This window comes from Arvicanthis niloticus, chromosome 8 (assembly GCF_011762505.2).
Source record: "Arvicanthis niloticus isolate mArvNil1 chromosome 8, mArvNil1.pat.X, whole genome shotgun sequence".
In the NCBI taxonomy this organism is placed as follows: Eukaryota; Metazoa; Chordata; class Mammalia; order Rodentia; family Muridae; genus Arvicanthis; species Arvicanthis niloticus.
In genome coordinates, this window is record NC_047665.1 from 40,318,032 (window position 1) to 40,341,068 (window position 23,037).

General features: G+C 43.3%; 2 protein-coding genes and 1 non-coding gene across 3 annotated transcripts; 2 read left to right on the forward strand and 1 right to left on the reverse strand.

Moving 5' to 3' along the window:
• The first annotated feature begins 3,275 nt into the window (after window positions 1-3,275).
• On the forward strand, window positions 3,276-3,339 carry LOC117714507 (U7 small nuclear RNA). Its single transcript, XR_004607574.1, has one exon. It is a non-coding gene; the product is annotated as a U7 small nuclear RNA (small nuclear RNA).
• A 1,208-nt stretch (window positions 3,340-4,547) lies between these two features.
• On the reverse strand, window positions 4,548-11,092 carry LOC117713501 (zinc finger protein with KRAB and SCAN domains 3-like). Its single transcript, XM_034509702.2, has 3 exons — window positions 10,416-11,092; window positions 8,520-8,676; window positions 4,548-6,067 (listed from the first exon to the last, which is right to left on the reverse strand). The coding sequence occupies exons 1-3, from the start codon at window positions 10,830-10,832 to the stop codon at window positions 5,205-5,207; spliced, it is 1,437 nt and encodes a 478-aa protein (XP_034365593.1). The 5' UTR covers window positions 10,833-11,092; the 3' UTR covers window positions 4,548-5,204.
• A 9,399-nt stretch (window positions 11,093-20,491) lies between these two features.
• LOC117713912 (NKAP-like protein) lies at window positions 20,492-22,082 on the forward strand. The gene has a single exon (XM_034510448.2). It carries the CDS (start codon window positions 20,576-20,578, stop codon window positions 21,782-21,784), a length of 1,209 nt encoding a protein of 402 aa, XP_034366339.1. The 5' UTR covers window positions 20,492-20,575; the 3' UTR covers window positions 21,785-22,082.
• Window positions 22,083-23,037: the final 955 nt, after the last annotated feature.

A 23,037-nucleotide genomic window follows, 5' to 3' on the forward strand; every position in this document is an offset into this window, starting at 1 on the left:
CTCTCAGCTTTTCGGTGTTCAATTCTTAATCGAGAAAGAAGACAGAAACTTGCTGAATTCAATCTCTAGCATCTTTCATTGGTGTTGCAACACCATCACAAAGCTAGAAGAAACCTATTAACACAATCTTTACCATAGACAAACGTACTTGTAATAGAGGTTTGAGATAACAGTGTTTATCTCTATTTCTCTACCAGTGTGCATTTCAGAGTATTCACATAATTCTTTTTGTTTGTATAATCACATGTTCACAACCTTGTAAGATAAATTATGACTCCTATTTCTTTTTTCTAGTAAAGGAAGAGACAGAGAAAAATTCCTTGCCAAAATAAAGAAGAATTCTAGCTGGGCCTGGTGGTATCCATCTACAATTCCAGTTATGTAGAAAGTTAATGAAGGAGATTCAATAGTTCAAGGTCAATCTGCACTATTAAGTGAGTTCAAGGCCAGCCTAGGCCGTAGAGTGAGTTCAAGGCCTGGCTGGGCAATTTAGTGAGACTCTTTCTCAAAATAGGAAACAAAAAAGAGTTGGGAGAATATAGCTCAGTGGTAGAACACTTCAGATAGTCAAGGTCCTGGGTTAAGTGCCCAGTACCAGAAAAAAAAATTTTAAATGAGAAAATAAATAAAGAAATTTAGGTGGCTTATTGAAAGGTCTTACTATTCTTCCCAAGTAAAGAACAGGTACCATACTAATTTCTTACCAGGATAGTAGACAGAAAAATGGGTAAGTTAATTCAGGATTTGTAGGAGGAGCTAAGGTGGGAGGAATAAGGAGAGGAAGAGGAGGAGCTAGGAGAGGAACGAAGACAAGAGAGACAAGAGAGACAAGAAAGGGGGGGGGGGGGTAACATGGAGGCAAATGTTCATGTGTCTCCCGCAGTCAAAGGTAGTTGGTATATCTAGGTTGGGTATTTGGTTACACCTCTGATTGAGTGCGCATCTTGTTATTGATCATTACCAAATATATAAGCCTTTGGATAATCTAAGCATTAGAGTCTCATTTTACCGAGCCCTCGTCGTTGGTGGGATGGTCTGGGCAATGCCCAGCCTTGCAGAGACAACGTGGAAGATTGGCAGAGCCATCTCCCATGCTGGCATCTGGGTGGCAGGGCTGGTGTTTCTGGCTGAAACACCATTTCTAGCTGTGGCGTGCATGTGGCCTCTGGCCACGGAACATGGTGGCTGAGCTAGGCAGAGCCGCAGCAGTTTAGATAGCCGCAGCTTAGATAGTCCTGTTTGACCAGCGACCATTTTTTAAATATTTACTGCAACAGGCATTGGGGCACATGCCTTTGATCCAAGTACTGAGATCTATGTGAGTTCAGCCTGATCTATATAGTGAGTTTCAGGCTAGCCAGGGCCTGACTCAACTAAATACATAACAAATAAACAACAAAAAACCAAACAAGGAATAAAAGAAAAGAAAATAGATAGGTTATATCTCCTTTTAGTTGAAGAAAATAAAAAGAATGGTCAACTACTCAACACAAAATTCCTTAAAATTATTTAGTAAAACATGAAAAGAGCCCTTTTTTTTTGTAGTTACACATTGCAGTGTCTAGAATAGTAAGCTCTAAAAATACTTTTCTGTATTTCCCTCCTCTGCAGAGAAGCTTTAAGCTCAAAAGCCTAAAAGAAGCACAGGCTTCTTTGTTAATTTAAGTTACACTTGCACCAAGTTTTATGATTTATCAAAGGTCTTCACAAACATTTGTATAATAGCCACGCAAAATAAAGACAAAAAGAACATGAGCTAAGTAGTCCATAAGAATTTGAGTGTTGAAGTTTTAGGGCTATAATAAGCAAATATTTTTAAAATTATTTTATTGTCACATAATTTACTTTAAATCTGCTTAACTTTTATAGCATGTCTCAACTTGTCTTTGAACCTAGAAAAATATCCCACAGTCAAAGGTCCAGGAATGAATTGAAAGGGAAAAAGTGGAAGCCAGCTAGAACATCAACATTGATCTTTGCTTCTACACCACACAGTGCAACCAGCTGTCTCACATTTCTGCCTGCATGCCTTCTCCACTACCAAATCCTGCATGGCCCTGGGCAAGGGACATTCCTGACAAAGTTTCTCGACCCTTGAGTAGAGCCAGAGGCATTGGTCCTCCATGAATCTTGACAATTGTTGGTGTTGTGCCAGAAAGCATTTGTGAACCCCAAAAAAACACCAAGGAGCTGATTACATTAGGGTCTCTTTATTACAAGCTCCAGCTTGGGCCATCTCTGATGCAGGAAAATGGGAGGGGCAGCCCTAAACTTAGTTTCAGGCAAGCATTTATAGAGACAAGGGGGTTTCTAGCCTGGTACACATTTGATTGGGAAGTCATTGTGGCCTTTAACATAACTGGCTAGTGCTAGGAGCCAAACCATAAACTTAACTTCTGCTTTCCTCCTGATTGCTGGTTGTTAGAAAATGAAGTTTCAGGGGCAGGTTTGTAACCTGGAGGTGCAGATTTGTTGGAAAATAACCTGGAAATTAGTGTTAGTTGCCTGCCTGTTAGTTAACTTGAGTTCAACCTTAGGTCACATTCTCTAAGATGGAATCTGAACCCAAAAGATCTAGTCTCTCACTGGGCGTGAGTATTGCTTGTATAATATATACATTAACTTTATGTTCCTCCTTTGGGAAATAGTCTCCCTTTCAAGATTATCAGGGAATGTCCTCTCTGCCAAGGTTAATGACTACATGATAACCAGAGACAGCATGACTCCATGAGGCAAGAGTGTGTCTATGTCCTTAGCAAAAATGGTGAATATCTCCAGAACAATCCCTAAGGCTGTGGGAAAGTACTCTGAAACCATGAGTTCAAAAATACATAATTTCTCAACTATACAAAATATAAGAATGCAATATGAATTGTATAAGGGGCTTCACAGACCAGCTTCACTGTGAGCCAACTAGTCAGAAACAAAGAGATTTGGGGAGTGGTGTTTGCAGGTCAAGATCCCACCCAGCTAAGTTTATTGTTTGTGCTTACAAAAGCAGGCAGATTTCTGAACTCATTTGCCATGGTTTTTTGTTTGTTTGGTTGGTTGGTTGGTTGGTTGGTTTGGTTTTTTTTGTTGTTGTTGTTTTTGTTTTTGTTTTTGTTTTTTAATTTACTTGCAGTCCCTTTTTAAAGAATCAAGTGGCTAAGGTCATAACATTCTGATTTCTTGGGATGATCAAAAGGGATCCTGGAGTAAATGACTGAATTGATATGTAAATAAGACTGGGCTTTGGTCTGCAGGAGAGAGCTACCCAGAGAGAACTGCTTGGAAAGAGAACACAGCTCTTTAAGAATTTTTTCTAATAGGATTTCTGATTTTGGTCAGAAAACCCCCAATTTTTTTTTTCTAGTAGCTTTTCTGATTTTGGTTGGGAAAATCCAAGAATTTTTCTAGCACTAAAGCACTGTCTCTAGCAGAGAGCTGTTTCCAACAGAGTGCAGAGTCAAGAGCTATCTACAGAGCTGTCTGGGGAGCCATCTCTAGCAGAACACAAGGCTGTCAGCTTGTACTGCCCTCCCCCAATTGACTTGAGTAGTTTCTTTCACCACTCCCAAACACCCCTTCCTCAGGACCCCGACCAAGCCAAGGCTAGTCCTTTGCACTCCAACATAATGTGTTGTCTCAAACCATGAACCCAAACAAACCATTCCCTCCTTAAGCTGCTTTTCTTGGGTTTGTAGCCACAGCCATGAGGAAAGTAACCAACACGTTGAGCGTTATAGAATTAACATCATCTGTATCATTTGTTGTGCTGGCCAGTTTTATGTCAACTCAACACAAAACAGAGTTATCTGGGAAGAGGGAACCTCAACTTATAAAATGCAACCACCCGATTCACCTGCAGGGAAAGTCTATGGGCCATTTTCTTGATTGATGACTGATGTGTGAGGGCCCAAGTCACTGTGGGTGGCACCACCCCAGGCTGGTGGTCCTGAGTGTTATAAATAAAGCAGGCTGCTCCAGCCATTAGAAGCAAGCCAGTAAGCAGCACTCCTCCATAACCTCTCCTTCAGTTTTGCCTCCAGGTTCCTGCCTTGTGCTCCTGCCCAGGCTTCCCTCAGTGATGGAGTGTAACAAATGAGTTGTAAATTTAAATAAACACCCACCCACCCCAGGTTGCTTTTTGCCATAGTGTTTTTCACAATAGAAATCCTATCTAGATATTTTGTCTTGTGAAAATACTATTTCTTTTCATTTACCTAACTGAAAACTTTTGCAGTTAAAAAGAAAAAAAAAAAAAAAAAAACCTCTAATGGAGTTGTTTTTTAGTTTTGGTTGTTTTGGAGGGGGGGGGACAGGAATGTCTCCCTACATCTTCAGAAGTTGCTTGAGATATTTTTACCATACTCTCTATTCTCATAAATATATATGGAATCTCCTACTTGAACTCTGTAACATTGTGTACTTAGTATGAAAAACTGTAGGGCTGACTCAGACTCTAGAACCTTAGCCAATTAGATGCAAACACAAATGGTCCAAGTTAGAACTTCTTCAGAAATCTAGACACAGATTTTCAGTTTTGAAGACATTTCATCAGCCCCTGTGGTAAATAAATGTTTATTAGCACCTATACACAAGGCACAACAGGGGAGCTAAAACCTCAGAAATCTGACTAAACATAAAAGATTCAGGTTGATGAACAAATAGTCAAGAAAGTACACTCCAAAATCTGGAATCATCCCCTCAGGAGAAAAATTTGCTAGCCGAGGGTGCCTGTTCTGAAGTCCCTGTAAATTCAAAGAGTGGGACCACTTCAGCATTATCTCATGCAGAGAACAGCCCCTGTCCTCTGTTAGTAAGTCTTGTGCCAGTTACTTTTCTTTCTTTTTTTTTTTTTTTTTTTTTTTTTTTTTTTTTTTTTTTTTTTTTTTTTTTTTTTTTTGGCTTTTTGAGACAGGGTTTCTCTGTGTAGCCCTAGCTGTCGGCTGTCCTGGAACTCACTCTGTAGACCAGGCTGGCCTCGAACTCAGAAATCCGCCTGCCTCTGCCTCCCAAGTGCTGTGATTAAAGGCGTGCACCACCACCGCCCGGCGCCAGTTACTTTTCAAACAGAAAAGACAATCCACCTCAGCCAGACTCTAACATCTAACACTGGACAGTGTGTATTGGCAATACCCTCTCTTCTGCAGTTAGTAAGGGCTCCAGGTGTCTTCAGCTCACTGGAAAGTATGCACCAACTCTAGCAGGTGTGCTACAGATCACTGTGAGACAATTCTTTTCCCCACATGGCTTCTCTGATGTTGAACAAGGTATGAAGTTCGGGTAAAGCCTTTCCCACATGCATCACACTGGAAGGGTTTCTCACCGGTGTGGATTTTTTTATGTTCAATAAGGCTTCTACTCTGAGTGAAACTTCTCTCACACTCACTGCACTGATAAGTCTCAGGAGCTTCAGCATCATCCCCCTGGCTTGCCACCCTCCTCTGATCCTCCCAGGCCTTCCGATGAAGAGGCTTTGGGGCAGTTCTATCACCATGGATCCGCTGATGCCTCAGGAGATGTGAGCTACGCCTAAAGGCTTTGCCACACAAGTTGCACTGGAATGGCTTCTCACTGGTGTGAATTTTGTGATGTTCAAGGAGGCTGCTGCTCTGAGTGAAGGTTTTTCCACAGTCATCACACTCGTAGGGCTTTTCCCCAGTGTGGGTTCTCTGGTGCTTGATGAGGTTTGAGCTGTGACTGAAGACTTTGCCACAATCTTCACATTCATATGGCTTCTCACCAGTGTGAACTCTCTGATGAATGACAAGGGCAGAGCTCCCAATAAAGGTCTTCCCACAATCTTCACATTCATAGGGTTTCAATCCAGTGTGGATTCTTTTGTGTTTACTTAGGCCTGAACTCTGAGCAAAGCTCTTCCCACATTCACGGCAATAGAACCGCCTGTTTCCCGTGGCATTCTTCTGTGCTGTCTGTAACTTGCCTTCCTGCTCACTGGCTTCTGCACCTGTAGGAATCTGGACAGTGTCTTCACCCAGGAAGCACACTGTCTGCTCAGGCTTTTGTTCCATGTATTCCTCAGTTGGAGGCAAGTCCCTGGTCTCAGGCTTCATTTCCAGACCTGAAACACAATTGTCAGCAAGTGTTAATTATGTTTTGCAAGGGAGAAAGCTTTGAGAAACCCTACAAGGAGACAAATGTTACAAAGCTCTCTGTATCCCAAGGACAAATACTTAAATGCAGGCTTAAGTGCGGGAATAAGTACGGAAAACAACAGGGATGGGGATGCTGCTGGGGAAAGAAAGCTGATGGGAAGCAGGATTAAATGGAAAAACAAGAAGTTGGGGAAAGGTGAGGACCAAGACCATGATCCACAGTGGCCAACTAGTCAACACAAAAATTCCTTAAAACCATTTAATAGAACATGAGAAGTTTAATTTTTTGTACTTTATAAGTCCTTTTCACTCTCTAGAATAGTAGGCTATAAAAATATTTTCTGTATGCCTCTTTTCTCTAGAGAGGCTTTAGGCAGAAGCCTAAAGAAAGGAGGCGCTGTGATGGGTGCTTGGTTCCTAAGAATGGGAAGGCTGACATGTTGGACAAAAGCAACACAAACAGCAAGTAAAAGTATTTCTGAAACATGTTATAGGAAACTAAGGAAGTAAGGACTCCCAGAAATTCATGTCCAGTCAGTGTTATACACTGGCCCCTGCTCTTCTTATTCCAGGCATAGCTGGTGTTCCCAGCAATCACTGACAAGGGGGTTCTACATTGGAGGTGCCATCAAAGAATTCTGGGGCTTCTGAAAAGCCCCACTACCCTCTTTGACTTGTCACTCGCCTCTAAGGTCAGGGACTATAGTCAGCATCTAAGCTCACTTCTAGACTCCCAGATTCTGCTTCCTGAAGTGTCCCTCAGCCTCCCTTCCCTGCAAGGGTACAGAAGGGAAAGGGAGCACTTATGTGAACAAGACTCTTCCTAAAGATTGAATCTGCTTCATCTCATTTAAACTGACTAGAACACTGGCAAGGTAGGAAAAAAAGTGATGGTCAGAGGGTTTTAAGAGTTAAACAACTGGTCACTAACAGGACTTCAACATGGTAATTCTGAAATCAGGTACACAGAAAACTGCTTCTATGAGTCAAATAGCTTCTAACACACAAAGGAAAAGACTTCGGGAGCAGATAGTGTTGCCAGGTTTTTCTAAAAAAAAAAAAAAAAAACCTAGGATACCAGAGCTCTCCTGCTTTTCATCTCTACAGAGAGTCTTCTGAGATGAATCTGCTCTTTCCACCGAGGTGAGAAGGTCAGCAGCCCCTAAAACAGATAATCCCACTAGGACCTCATCTCATACTCTCAAACTGAGGTACATGCAAAGGCACATGCAAACTGTTTAAAGGAGCTTTTAAATGGGGGGGGGTGGGGGAAAGTGACTTAAGACATACCTCTAACCCTCTAACCTGGCACAGTGGTGCATGCCTGTAATCCAAGCACCTGAGAGTCTAAACAATGAAGATCTCAGTTCATGTCCAGCCTGGGCTATACTGAGAGACGTTGTCTCAAAAGCAGTCAAAGGTAATAAATATGGCAGGCATTAATGTAAGGGCTGTCATATGAATATACAAATTGTAAAAACAACTACATGTATGAGAGTAAGTACTTTCGCATGATATATAAACAGTCCAGGACATGAAAAGTTAAAAAATAAGTTTCCGAACTTCCAAAGATATATGCTCTGCATCGTCAAACTCAAAGTGAGGGCTCATTGAATTAATTTTTTTAATAAAATAAAACCTGGGTCTTGGGTGAGAAACAAATCAGGAGAAAAAAATAAAGAAAATTATTACCATACCAAACACTGATGACTTCAAGCAAGAAATGAAAGACTGAATCAATATGAAAATTCAGGTTATATAATCGTCACATTAATACCCCAAATTAACAAGCTATATCGTTCTTCTTCACCTGTAAGTCTTTGAGGGCAGAAGCCTTATGTCTTTCACTGAGAGTATACTTTATTATAATTTAAGACGGCAAAATAAGGGTTTAGTGGTGGCTTGGTGGCAGTGTGCTTGCCTAACATGGATAAAGCCATCAGCGGGACCCTAACGTTGCCCAAAACAAACAAATAAACAAAACACCTAAACTAACATTATTATAAAACAAAAAACCAAAACAAACAAACAAAAAAATCAACAAAGGGCCTGAGCAAAGCGATGGGTTAGAAGGGGTCTGAGAACACAGAGAATCCTCTAAGGTAGCCAGAGAACAGAAAGGGCCTCTTAAGTGAACCCCAAATGAAGATTGCTGCTGCTAGGAAATGAAGAGAAATTCTGAGTCTGGTGTAAAATTAGAAAGACGGTAGAGAACTGTAGAGAAAAATACTGTGTTAGCCACCGCTCTATTGCTGTTCTATTGCTCTCTTAGCATGTGCAAGGACCTGAACCGCATCTCTCTCTTCTTCCCTCCCTCCCTCCTTTCCTCCCTCCCTCCCTCTCTCCATTCCTCCCTCGCCCCTCACCCCCTCTCTCACACACACATAGAAACATACTCACTCACAAACATATGCTCACCTCTGGCTTGTAAGGGTGAACACTCCAAAAATTCCTGAGATTCATGCTTGAAGAGAGACTTCATTGCCTGGGAGTGGCTACTTTGTGAGTCCTGGGATGGTGTCACCAATGCCACCTTACAGCAGAGAAGTTCTTGACTCCATTCCCCAGTTGGGACCTAAAAGCCATTCATTTACTTTTATTTAGTCAATCATACATTCCCATCGCCCTTTGACCGAGGACTCTATATTATCAGGCACTGATTCTAAGAGCTTCATGAAAATATTAACCCATGGAAATTCAGAGAACCCCGTGAACTTTGGAACTGTTTGGAATTTTGTAACTGGAAACTGAGGCCCAGTTTAAGCAGCTTGTCCTTGTCATGTAGCTCATAAGAAATAATACTACAATGGGAGCTCGGGCAGATCAGCTGGGGAGCCTGGGGATTAACCATGACTTTGCTTCCTTTTTCTGTCCCTCTATCATTATGAAGCTAATGGGAAAATCTATAAAAATGTCAACAATTCTCTAAAACATAAGCTTAATAATTTCCACCTAACAGGATTTTTAAAAACTAACAAATCCAACTGCAGTATGTGAAATCAAGTAACAGCGAACATGACAGTGTATCCGCCTTAAAGTCTAGCTCCCTCGCAGACACTGATAGTAAATCGATGCTCAGAGTTTCCTGTTACAGAGCTCAGGACAAAAACTCCAAGTCTGGAACCTTGGTGCCCTGGTCACTGGCTAGAAAGCTCTAGCCATGTATCCTCTGACACAAGGACATTGGGAACTGCAAAAAAGAAATCCCCTAAAACAGGCAAAATGTGTTTACAGATGACAGTTCGTGTCGCCCTCAACCATAGACAGAGATGTTTTTCTATGCAGTAAACGGCAGTTAATTCAGAGATTCATAACTGGTCAAAGAGCTGAGAATAAGTGACTGTCAGGTGTTCATCCTCAAATAAGAAATCTACACCAACCCCTGGCTCCCAGGGCTCAGCGAGCCTCATGGAAGACGGCGCAGGAAACCATAAGAACTGGGGGATAGAGATGTGCAATGCAAAAAGCTGCCTTCTGGGAAAGACATGGCTACTGACTCACGAACTCGCTGCCACTCGTTACCGCACAGATCGAGACAACACGATTAGTCAATGGTTCAGCAAGTGGCACTCATGGAACTTAATAGGTTAATAGGTTAAAAGGGGGCGGGGCGTATGAAGGGGAGAAGGGGACATGTGGTGGCCGGGAGAAATTGGAGCTGGGTTGTTGATGAATATGATGGAGACGAATTGTTGATATGTATGAAATTTCAAAAAGGGTTTTGTTTTGCTTTGTTTTAGGTCAGAAGATGGAAGTCAAAACAACTCTGCTTTGTACCAAACTCTGAAACAACATAAACAAGAATTTAGATAGAAAAAAAAAAAAAAAAAAAAAAAACTCTTAGATTTTAGGCTCTACCAAAACCCTAGAATTCCTCTCCACTGTCAATGAGAGAACTATAAGGGGGGGGGGGGGGGGGGGGGCCCCCATAAACACCACAGTACTCCCAGCAAGCCACTGAAGATGTTACATGTGACAAGCCAAGAAAACACCTACAAAGTCGTTTGTGCCTATTGCCACTGTGCTCAAACCTATCCTAGTGTCTTACTCAACACACGAGTAAGAAGTACATATATAACCTTTCTTCACTCTGCTCGACACATTCTACCCCAGCTTCACTGGGTCTGAGTTCTCCCACAATCCTTTTCTTCTCCTTTATGCGATTAACTACTCTGTGGGGCTCAAGTCAATTTGCTGGTTGCCTTGGGTTCGAGCACAGACTGGGACTTTGCGGGTTCTGAGCAATGCCTCCCTTGGATCTTGCTTGAGGTTTCTGAAAGGCACAGGGCATGGGTCTAAACCTGTTCCTTCTACCTGTGGAGGTGTCTCATCCAGCTGCCTGTCCAAGTACTCCAGCAGTGCCACCACTTCCTCCCCGCTGTCGGGATGCTGCTCGCGCACCCAGGCCTGCAGCTCCCCTGGCAGGATGGTCAGGAACTGCTCCAGCACCAGCAGCTCCAGGATCTGCTCCTTGCTGTGCATGTCTGGCCGCAGCCACTGTCTGCAGAGCTCGCGGAGCCGGCTCAGCGCCTGGCGGGGCCCGGCTGCCTCTGGGTAGCGGAAAGCACGGAAGCGCTGGCGGGATCGGTCAGGCCCAGGACTGCCCAGCCAACTGGCCTCCTCTGCTAAGGGGGAGGCCTCTTCCTGTTCCACTTTCACCACTAGAAGCCCAGTCCCCTCTTCTGCAGATCGAGCGTTTAGGGCTGCCCACGCTCCGGGTTCTCTAGCCATTCTGTGCCAACTGGAGGCTCACGCTTAGCTGCAAGCTTGATCTGCAGAAGATTCTCGCAGGACGGGAATTCAGAATGAATCTGTCTCCTCCCTTCCCTCGTGTTCTGGGACACCCAAAGGCACAGCTGGAGAGGTGTCACCTACAATCCTGGCCTTTCCGGAGTTCTCTTCTGCACTCCACTCTAAACCCACAATAAATATTCTCAAGGGATGCTCCGGGGCAAATAAACTAAGTCCAGACTCTGGTGGAACACAGGAAGCATTGTGGTAACCCAAGCCACTTCCTGTGCCCTCTAGGATGCTCTTCTCTGTGGTTCTTTCCAAATTAACCCATTATTGCTGGGGAAAGGATAGTAGACCTTGAGCTACACAGGAGTATATGTTTAAGCACAGGAAGTAAGTTACCCGGGGTCTTTGGTTCTTTCTGATGTAAAGCTTGCCTTCATAGTTGTCACAATGCTGACACGAAAATTCTTTTGGCAAGTAGACTTTGCAGAATGGGAAATGCAGATAGGAAAAGGTAAGAAAATTGATACATCTTAGAAACCATGAAAGAAGCAAGACATTCACTTGTCTGCAGGAGCCTGTCTGTCCCTGGTCCTGCTCTCTTCCTGCTGCTCCCCTTTCTCCCTCTCCAGGCCAAACTACTTGAAAGAAAAATCTTCCAGACCCGGACTCTAGACCCTTCTTCTCACCACTTCTTAAGATTCTATAGGCAGTAAAGACCCAGTATAGCCACTACTACAGCACCTAACAAAATAACTGGAGATTCCCAGCTCTTCCACAAAAAAGTTTATGCATTGCAAGCATCCAAGCTGCCTCTATGCACCTCCAGAAACTTTCTAGTCCTCAGCCTCAGGGACAACTCATTCCAGCTTCATTTCTGCCTGTTTCTCCACAGCTCTGGCTGACAGAGGTTAGATGAAGGCACTCCCAAACCTGAGAAAGGTGAATTGCCATCGAGTAAAAGAAACCCAATAGACATATCTGTCAGGTACCATGACAAACTTTACTTCAACCATGACTAGAGCCAAACAATTGTTGTGGTCTGTAAGGTGGTACTAGCTTCCTCCATCTTATATTCTTGCTGAGGCTGTTTCCAGGTTTAACTGGAATCTGATCTTGTGGTATCCCATGGAAAACTATACTAGGAACTGAAGATCAGAATGTCCTAGTTAAGTTACCTAAGCTTTGTTGAAATTGCTTATTTGTGCAGGAAAGTCCTCCAACTAAGCCTTTATCTTAACTGCCTGTTTGTGTGGAATCTCTCTGCAGCTGGCTAACTGCTTGTCTTAATTTCTCTTAAAATTTGCTTGCTTTGAACTGCTTGCTCTGTGAAGTCTCCACTATAGCTACTGAGGGAGATGCCTTGATGAAGTCTCTGCACTCAAAAACCCCATGTTCTGGATACTGGGGGCCACACTTAGATGCACCCCAACACTTGGGTGTGGTCCAGTTGTCTGGAATAAAGACTTTGTATGTACACTATGTCTGAGTGATCAACTCTTGTAACCTTCCCATAACACTGTAAAAAGATACACCTGAGACATTGGGGAAAACTAGAACTCAGTAATACTAAGCAATTATTGGGAACTTAATTGTTAGAGTGGTACTATCATTTCTATAAGATTTATTTTTATTAATGTGTTTGTGTAAATGCCATATGTGTGCTACTGCTGCAGAAACCAGACAAGAATGTCAGGTCCCCTGGACCCAGAGCTGCAGGCAGTTGTGACTTGAACTCGGGTCCTGTCATAACTAGGGTGTCTATTACTGTGATAAACACCATGACCAAAAGCAACTTGGGAAGGATAGAGGTTATTTGGCTTACAAGATCCAGTCACAGACCATTATGATGTCACGGCAGGAACTGAAGCAGAATCCTTAGAGGAATGTTGCTTACTGGCTGTTCTCCTAGTTTATTTGGATGGCTTTCATATGTGTCCCAGAACTGCCTGTCCAGAGATGGTGACATCCACAGTGGGGGTTCTTTCACATCAATCATCAGTCAAGAAAATACCACACAGACTCGTCTACAAGCCAATCTAACGGGGGCATATTTTCAACTGAGCTTTACTCTTCTTAGATGACTCTAGTTTTGTCAAGTTGTCAAAAAAAGAAAGAAAGAAAGAAAGAAAGAAAGAAAGAAAGAAAGAGAGAAAAACTAACAAACACAAGTCCTCCATAAGAACAGCAAATGCTCTTAACTCCTGAGACACTTCTCCTGTCTCCCTGTCAGTTTTTGAACTTATTCAGTAGAACTTTACATTGAAATTCTTGTACAGATGGATGAGCCCATACAATGTCTGAGATTTGCTAAAGCGAACTTAAGGGAAAAAAGAAGGAAACAAATAAAACAACGCAAACATGGTAATTGCTGAAGCTGGGTGAGAGGCACATGAGGATCCATTGTAATGCTCTTTGTGCAGTTACATAAAAAAAAAACATTTCCATAGCAATTTCCTTTTAACTTAAGCAAAATCCTACCTTATTTCATTGGTGAGTAATTCAGTCTAAAAACTACTAAGTAGGGCTAGAAAGAGATGGGAAAGAAAATGGCAGTTCAGCCCGGAGTAAAGCCCCATTCTGGTTTAAGCTCTTATGATAGTTTTTAATCTTGTCAATTTGAATGGGTTCAGAAAAACTTAAGAGATTAATAAAATATACACGCTCTATACTGTGGTCAGAAAGGCTGTAACCCCAGAAACTGAATACTGTCTTGATGGATTCATTATAGGATGATATAACCAGGGTGAAGAAGAAGAGGCAGAGCCTAACTGGAGGAAGTAGGTCTTTGATGCTTTGCCCTTAGGGTCTATGGCTTTCTCTGTATCCTTCATGTATTCTCTTTCTTTGCTTCCTAGTAATCTAAACCTTATTTCATTGGTGAGTAATTCAGATAGAGCGCCTGCCTCCTCTGCCAGCCACCATTCCTTTCCTGCTACAATGAACTGAAATCCACCTAAAACCATGAGCCAAAATAAATCTTTCCTTCCAAGCTGTTTCTATCAGGGATATTGTCACAGTGTCACACAATTCACTAATCTACACGAGGTATTAGTTACTTTCTCATAGCTATGATAAATACCTGGCAAGAAGCAACTTAAGAAAGACACATCTAGACTCTCAGTTTGAAGGTAGCATCCATCATGGCAGGAACATGGCAGCAGAAGCAACATGAAGTTACTCGGTCCTGTCTACATCCTAGCATATCAGAAAGCAGGGAAAGAGGAACTGTGGTGTCTATCTGCCTCTCTTTTTCTTTAGTCTGTGTGACAGGGCCACCACCCCCAATCACTGTGCTGCTTCTCTCCTCAGCCAGTCCTCTCTGGAGATGTTAGCACAGACACATCCAAAGGTGTCCTGGTTAGTACCACGAGTTATTTATTCATTTGGGAGGTAGGTGTGTATGCACACCCTTGAGTGTGTGTTCTTGACTGTGGATTTCAGACCCCATTGCTCTGAAGCTCACCAAAGTAGGCTAGACTGACTGGCCAGTGAGCCTCAAGGATTAGCCTATCTCCACCTCTCCAACATTGGGACTACAAGAATTTTTACACCAGTCTGTGGGGAAGTATACTGTGAAAGATACCCTGGTCCTCGAATGAGCTAAGGCTGGCAGCTCTGGAGACCCTGAAGGGACAGGAGATGCTTCCCCCTCCTGGGCACCGAGCCCCTGTCACTCGCTGAAGGCCCCATAGATTTGTGGTCATCAGTCACGTAAGGGCAACACCCCAAGCCCCTCCACATGCAGATGAGGAAAAGGATGTGACTTGTGGTCACATAGACTCAAGACAAAGATCGCCATTCTAATGAGGTGCCTAGAGTCCTGGAGGGCTTAGCCAATAAGCTTTCCTTCCCAGGCATTCCTCCCTGCAAAAGGTATTTAATCTCAGGCCCACCCTGAGAACTGGGGTATGGTTTTACCCATCCACTTTCCACCATGGCAATAAATGATTTGGAACCACAAACTGTCTCTCATCGGGATATGCTGTGGGGAGCCATGAAGATGGCCTTTGCCTACTGAACCATTGTCTAATCTCCTGTAAAAGGCCTCTCTGCACTCCTAGCCACAACTGACACCAAACCCAAGTCTGCTGCCATCACACCAAGGACAGTCACCATGGGACCAGCTGGAGTTTCTCCCTTTTTCCCCCTGGCTCTGGGGTAGATCCAGCCTGCAGGCCCAGATTCCATTCGCAACTCTTCTGCAACTTCCAGTGGTGCCTGGGTGTCCAAGAGTCTGGGAAATCTATGGCCCCAGCCTCTTTGCAGGCCAAGGGACCCTCCCCCCCTCAAGCCAGCTCCAGGTAACCCATGTCTCAGACTGCATTTTTCCACCCCTTAGTGGTGTCCCGGGATTTTCCTACAGCCCAGCTCACACCAGTTCTGGAGATCAAACTCAAGTCCTCGTCTTTCACAGCAAGCATGTTGCTGAGTGAGCTGTGCTGACACTACACTACAAACACACACACACACAGACTCACACCTATACCTTAATCAAACAAATTAATTACCACACCAGTAATATCATTTAAGAACTGACCCCAACTGTGGATACCGTGAAGATGTGTGGAAAATAATTCTAAGTAGGATTAATTAATCAAATAAGTAAATACACTAAAGATATTAAAACATTTTACTCTATTAGCAGTGGTAAATATTGAAAATATTCAGAATGCATCCTGTAGTACTAGATTGAGGGTTGAGATATCAGTGTAAACCAAGGTCTCAGTATCTATAGTTCCCTACAGAAATAGGCATCCAGACATGCTGCTTAGGATAACAATGAAAGTAGGAAAGCAAGTGGAGCAGGTGCCTCCATCAGATTCCTTGTATGCTAGTTTGGGAAGGCACATTCTTGATTAATGATCGATGTGGGAAAGCCTGTACCACTACAGCTAGTATCATCCTAAGGTGGTGGCCCTGGGTTGTACAAAAATGCAAGCCAAGTGAGCCATGAGGAACAAGCCAGTCAGCAGTGTCCCTCCATGGTCTCTGCTTTAGTTTCTGATTCTGGGTCCAAGTGTCTATTTTTTAAGATTTTTTTTTTTACCACAGCCAAGGAAGTAAACTAAGATACCAGATACATACAACATACAACACGGATAGACAGACACACACATACATATGCACACAGCACACTGAAATAGGAGTCTTCCAAAGACAAGACTTTCAGAAGCCAACATATCCAGGAATGATTAGGATCCATATTTCTCAGTCCTTCCTTATTCTTTACTCTCTTGCTCTTCCTAAACCAAGGAAACCAAGAAAAAAGGCATCCTTGAGGCTTGAGTCTGTGAGTCTGTTCATCAAAGATCCTCTTCTGAATGTGCTGTCTCTGGAGCTAGGGAGAGCCTGCTCAGTGAGATGTACTCTTCCTCCTGGAGACCTGACTTAGATTACCAGTACCCACATCAGGCAGCCATAACCACCTATAAATCCAGCTTTAAGGAATCCAATGCCCCTGACTTCCACAGGCATCTGCATGGAAGTATTTACACATAACTACACAAACACACACACAAAGACACGTAATTAATTTAAAAACAAAATATTTCTAAAGAAGATTCTGTGTTCTTACCCACCCCTTAGAGGAAATCATCTATTACAATGAGAATTTATTGGTTGCGTGTAATTTTAAAAATCACACTACCGCCTTTCCCGGAAGCTCAGTCCAGGCTCTGACATCTCTCGGTTCTCTTTGCAAAGTTCAGCTTAGCCCAGGACGGATCACAATTATCCCCCCACACAGGAAAGCCAGGAGCTGCTGTCTCAGCTCCATAGATTCCCTCTTGCCTTCTCTTTTGTAGCTCCTGGCTAGCTTCGCCAAGCCACCAACTACCACCCTGGCTTCTCTCTTTCTCTACCTACTTTTGCTCTACAGATGAAAACACTTAGACAGCTTTATTTTTTAAAGCTTGCCAGATAATACAGTTGTTGGACACAGAATCTCTTGTCCTAACCTTATCAGCTAGCCTATATCAGCTAGTGGTGGAGGCCTCTGGTTCTAGCTTCCACAGCACATGGTTATATCATGCTTCTCCTTTCAAAGCCTGGCCAAAAAAAAGCTCCTTCTCTTTTCTCAAGTCTCTTTCTTCCTAGGACGCAGAAGTCCAATCTGTACCCTTGCCCAGCAATTTGCTCCCATCTTTTTTTTTTTTTTTTTTTTGAAGTTAGCTCTTTACTTTTTTCTTTTATTTTTTATTGAATATTTTACTTACATTTCAGATTTTTTTCAGACAAAAGACATTATTAGGACAGTATGCCCTGTCCCATTCCTGTTGAGATTTCATTTTATTGTTTAGAAGTCCTAGTATCAGAGGTGGCACGCTTATAATCCAAACACTTGAAAGGTAGAGGTAGGAGGGTAAGGAGTTCAAGGTCAGCCTTGGCTACCTAGTGAATCTGAAGTCAATCTGGGTTACCTGAGACTCTGTCTCAACAACAACAACAACACAGCAAAACTAGACGGCTGAAGAAATGGCTCAGCAGTTAAGAGTACTTGCTGATCTTCTGAAAAACCTGGGTTTGGCTCCCAGCACCCATATCAGTTACAACTCCCTGTAACTGCTGTTATTGGGTCTCCAACACCCTCTTCTGTATATACAAATGGTATATACTCACACAGATACATATAAATAAATAAACCCCCTTTTAAAGACACGGGCACAGTGTCAGCAAAATATTATTTCTAACGTTTTACTTACCTTATTTTAGAGTTTTTCAGATGAGCCTTGCCTGCTACATTGTAGAGCCTGCTTCCATTTTCAGATTGGGGAACTATTATCTTACATGAAAGTTTGCTGTTTTATTTATTTATTTATTTATTTATTTATTTATTTATTGGTTTTTCGAGACAGGGTTTCTCTGTGTAGCCCTGGCTGTCCTGGAACTCACTCTGTAGACCAGGCTGGCCTTGAACTCAAGTTTGCTGTTTTAAATTATGGATGTAAAGTGCCTTCAGAAGGTAATTGCAAGCGACTGACTGTGGCAGAAATTTCCCTGTCCAATCTATTTGCAGTGGGAGGCCTGTGATTGAACAGGGAGAAGAGAAGCAGAGCTAGGAGTTGGGAAGAGAGAGAAACGCAGGGAAGGAGAGGAGAGGGGAAGATTGAAGCTGATGTTAATGAGTGTGGCTTTAACCAACCTTTGACACAGATGATATGAAAAGGTTAAGATATTTGGGTTAATTTGTCTAATCTGTGTTGGCATCTTACCATTATCAATTGGCCTTGAAATTATTGTGTGGGCATCCTGAGATTTGAGAAATTGCTGATATACAAATCTGATTGGTTAACTACAAGCATTTAGAGTTTTGATCTGTCCGGTTATTAGCTATTGTGATATCTAACCTCAAGGATGGCGGTTATTGCATGGGGCTAGCCTAGTGCCGTGTAGGTGACGGGGTTGGCGGCATAGGGACGAGGCCAAGAGCTATGGAGGCCAAGAGTGGTGGAGGCAGCAGCCATGCCAACATCTCAGGAGCCACGGCCAGTGCCACAGAGACCGCCTACATGTGAAGAGCTTAGTGTGGGAACAGGCCGCCAGAGCTGGGAACAAGCAGTCGTCTTTTCTAATACCTCCCACTACAACTGATTTCTGAAGAAATGTCCTGAAAGAGAAACCTTGTAAACTAATGCGTCTATGTTAGCAGAAGTCTGTGACCCTAAGTAAAATAAGGCTCTGGAATTCACTTAGCTCAGAAATTTAAACTCAAACTTTGGTTCTAGAAGTGATTTGGGTTTTGCTTCCAATAGGGAGAAACAGGATTGTTTGCTAAGTCGCCAGCAACTGAGCCTTTGGGTACGAATACTCTACCTGTCACGGCCCATACTGCCCAGCTTGGCGGCCACTGTGTTGCAGACCGTTCTGCCCCACGCTTTGGGGCCAAAATGTCGCGGACTGCTCTGTTGCTCTGGTCTGGTGTGTCGTTTATTGTCTCCTTATTGTACCCCTTATTGTCTCTCCTTATTGTCGCACTTCATGTCTCTCTTTTATTGTCTCTCTCATTGTGGGGAAGTCCAGGGTATTTATACACTTTGCCACGTGCCTTGCAGGTGTGGATATGACGTAAGCCTTACAGGTGTGGATAGCGTGGATAGCACGTGCGCCTTGCAGCTGTGGGCACTAAACAGCAAATCAAGATATGTGGGGTAAACAAAATGTTTATCAGAGTGTGCTTCAGCTGTTGTAGGCTGTTGAAAACGAAGTCTCATGTCAGGGTATATGGCTCGAGATGGCTGCAAAGATGATAGCTGCTTTCTAGCCGCTTTCTGCTAAAAGTCGGCTCCCGACATCTACCAATACTAACCAGTATCCCCAACACTCTTCTACTTTTTGATGCAGAATGTCATAAGGTTGTTTGAGTTTTCTTAGTTATGGGATTGTAGATCTGCCACAGCACCAGACAGCTGACAAGTCCCATTGAGGCAGGTAGTCAGAGGAGTACAGGTAATAGGAATCCTTCACTAAGCAGAAAAGATGGAGGCAGGAATGAAAAAGAGTGGTGAGCCACATGGTGGTAAACCCAAGAATCTAAGAAAAGAGCTAACAAAACTCTAAGAGAAGAGATGGGTGTGTTCCAGAGTTCGGGGCCACTGAGGAAGATTGAAAGACTCAACCCAAATTTAGATTAAAATCAACGAATTTATTCTTAACTAATAGCAAGATGGACACAGTCTTATGAACAAATCCAGGAACATAACGGTAAGCATAAAGGTGGACATTACAGTTATTTCCCCTCTATGGAATCCACAGCTGTGTGGGAAAATTGCTTTGCTCCCTTAACTATCTCTTATTCCCTTACACAAGGATAGAGAAAACTGCTCATCCGCTTTCCCACAGAGATAAGAGGGTTTACAAAAGCAAATTATCTCATATCAGAGGCCCCATTCTTTCATTCTTATCTCATAGCAGTAACATCATTCTGTGGAGGATGCAGGCTGCTAGGAACTCATGGAAATTTTAGGGCAAACATCAACAGCTATTTAAAGTGGCGCCTGGTCCAGAGTTAAGTTTTCTTAGCCATCACAGCTCTGCTTATGAAAACCTTTAATCTTGGCACTTGAGTGGTGAAGACAAAAGGATTAGGAATTCGGAATCATCTTTTGCTTGCTTAGCAAGTTCCAAGCCAGCTGGGGCTGCATATGCTCCATTTAAAAATAAGCAGATAGCCTTGAGGTGGTGGCCAACGCTTTAATCCCAGTACTCCCGAGGCAGAGGCCTCTGGATCTCTGAGCTCCTCCGGGCCAGCCCAGGTCTACAGAGAGAGGGAGTTCCAGGACAGACTTGCCAGGGCTACACAGAGAAACCCTGTCTCGAAAAAAATAAAAAAACACAACAATACATACATGCAAGCATGCATGCATGCACGCGCGCGCGCGCGCACACACACACACACACACACACACACACAACCAGCAGAGGGACTCATTATAATGATAATTCCTTTTGTTTCCCCTGGGGTTCAATGAAAGGAATGTAAGTCGTGAAAAATGAAGTGAGTATCCATATTATCCATAACCCAGAGGCTGAAGAGGGCTCTTACGCAGCCTCCGGGCCGCTTAGGTCACAGGCTCAGAGCCTGGGTACGAACTAGGGCTGCACGGGGCCACGCCGGAATTGACGGAACAGCAGCGGGGGCCAGTTCCTAGTGCGCCTGCGCGGTGTGGGGGTGGGGGTAGGCGGGAGCTGCGTGTTCTCTGTTGTGATTTCTGGACTAACCGCCGTTGGTTCATTGAATGCGGCCCATGTCGCCTGTGCCACGATCTCGCCCTAATGAGGACACTCTGAGTTCTCAGAAAAAACGACGACGTGCCTCGGAGAGTCCACCGTCGGCGTTGCAGACTAGCCGATCCCCTCGGGGAGGCGGTTTCGGCTCCCAGGTCAGCGGGCCTGCGGGCCTCCAGGCTCCGCGGGGTGCCGAGGGCATCCGGCCACTGCATCCCATCAGCCGCCCCAGGTCTGGAGAACGACCGCTACCGCTGGGGATCCGTACGCTTGCCTCCTCGTCCTCTCCCATCTGTGGTGGGTACCGTTACCACCACAACTATGCGGGAGACCGTTCGTGGGCTGAGGACCAGGAGAAGGAAAAGGAGGAGAGCTATAGGCAAAGGAGGCTGAAGGAAAGAGAGAGGATTGGAGAGCTGGGAGCGCCAGAGGTATGGGGACTGTCACCCAAGATTCCGGAGCCAGATTCTGATGAACATACACCAGCTGAAGAGGAGGTGAAGAATCAGAAGAGCAGCAGTTCAGATTTCACCAATGAAGAAAAAAGGACAAAGACCAGTCATTCAACAAAGAAAAAAAGAAAGAAAAAGCCTTCTAAAAGGAAGCATAGAAAATATTATGATGAGAGCAATTCAGACTCTGACATTCATTCTAGCTCTGATAGTGATAAAAAGAAAGTTAAAACCAAGAAGAAAGAGAAGAAAAAGAAACATCGGGCAAAACAACTCAAGAAGAAGAGGACTAAAAAAGAATACAATGACATAAGCTGCAAAGCTTCAGAAAAGGAATTGCCAGAAGATGCATGGATGGAACAGTCGATGAGTGCAGATAGCATGGATTTAATAGGCCCGGAAGCACCTGTAATACATACCTCTCAAGATGAGAAACCTTTGAATTATGGCCACGCTCTGCTTCCAGGTGAAGGTGCAGCAATGGCTGAATATGTAAAAGCTGGAAAGCGTATCCCGCGAAGAGGCGAAATTGGGTTGACAAGTGAAGAGATTGCCTCTTTTGAATGCTCAGGTTATGTCATGAGTGGTAGCAGACATCGCCGAATGGAGGCTGTAAGACTGCGTAAGGAGAACCAGATTTACAGTGCTGATGAGAAACGAGCTCTTGCATCCTTTAACCAAGAAGAGAGGCGGAAGAGAGAGAATAAGATCCTAGCCAGCTTTCGAGAAATGGTATACAGAAAGACAAAAGGGAAAGATGACAAGTGACCACCTGTTTCTTTCACTGCAGGACGTTTAACAACAAAAGCTTTATATGACCAAAGTAACAGTAAATGGTTTGACCATTTATCAGTGCTATTGTGCCTACTGTGTTAGTAGAAAGCACTTCTTGAGATGTCATTAGAAATTTTTACAAACACTGCAGAAGAATAACTAAAAAAGTGACTGTCACTTCAGTTACTGATTTACCTCCCTTTAAAAAAAAAAAAGTGTCTTCTGTATCCTTCCGTGGTTTTTGTGCATATGCAAGTTTGTATTTTGCAAAATAAAAGTCAGTGCTACTAAACTGAAGAGTGCTTAGTCCCCATCTGCTACGGTGGAAACCCCCCCCCCAACCTACCCTCCAGGGGGATTTTACTTTTTGGAGTCTTTTGTCCCAGAAGGACAAAAAGGACATAAGAAGTTGAAACTATTTGGATTCAGTGAGCAGTGTTGTTTGGACTGTAGTTAACAAGCTTGGTTAAAGAGATTGAATTTTATAACTGAAAAGTCTGGGAAACTGTTTCTAGCAAGTTAATATAACTTGGACCTTTTCCCCATCATTCTTTTCTGCAGCTCATTTTCTCTAAAGTAGTGCCCCTTGAACAAAAGAGCTGCCAAATCTCTTGAAAAAATTGTTTCTTTTTGAAGGGATTGGGCATTTGTCACTTTGACCCAATGCTGTTTCTTCATAAGATGAAAGTAGCACCAGGTGCTGTACATTGTAAAATTGAGATAGTATTGCTCTGTATCTGACCCTGTGCCACACTGTCCTCTGTTCCTACTTATCGCCAATGGGGCAGTCATGGGTTTGACCTAAATGGGATGCATATATGCAAATACCAATCATATAAATCCAATGCTAACAGTATCGTGGTAATCTGTTATATGTACCATTCTTGAAATTACTGATAGAACTTTTATAACCACTTTCTTGAAGAGGTTAGTTCATTTTGATCATCAGAGCCTAGTTTAGTCTGAAAATAGATATATGTGTACTGTGTTTATCTGCAATCATTATGAAGTTGAGGTATCCCCTCCCAGAAGCAGTACTTGAAAATAGTTTCTTCACCACCTATATTTACTGAAAGCTACTGAAAGTTTTACCCACCAGTAACTTAATACAATCATACTGAAGTTGGTTTACAGTAGTTTACTTAGGGTGTCATTCATTTCCAGATTTTTATGCATTTCTTCATGGTTCTTTACTGAGTCCTATTGAAGTATTAAATGTCACTTTATCAATGAAGAATTTTTAAAAC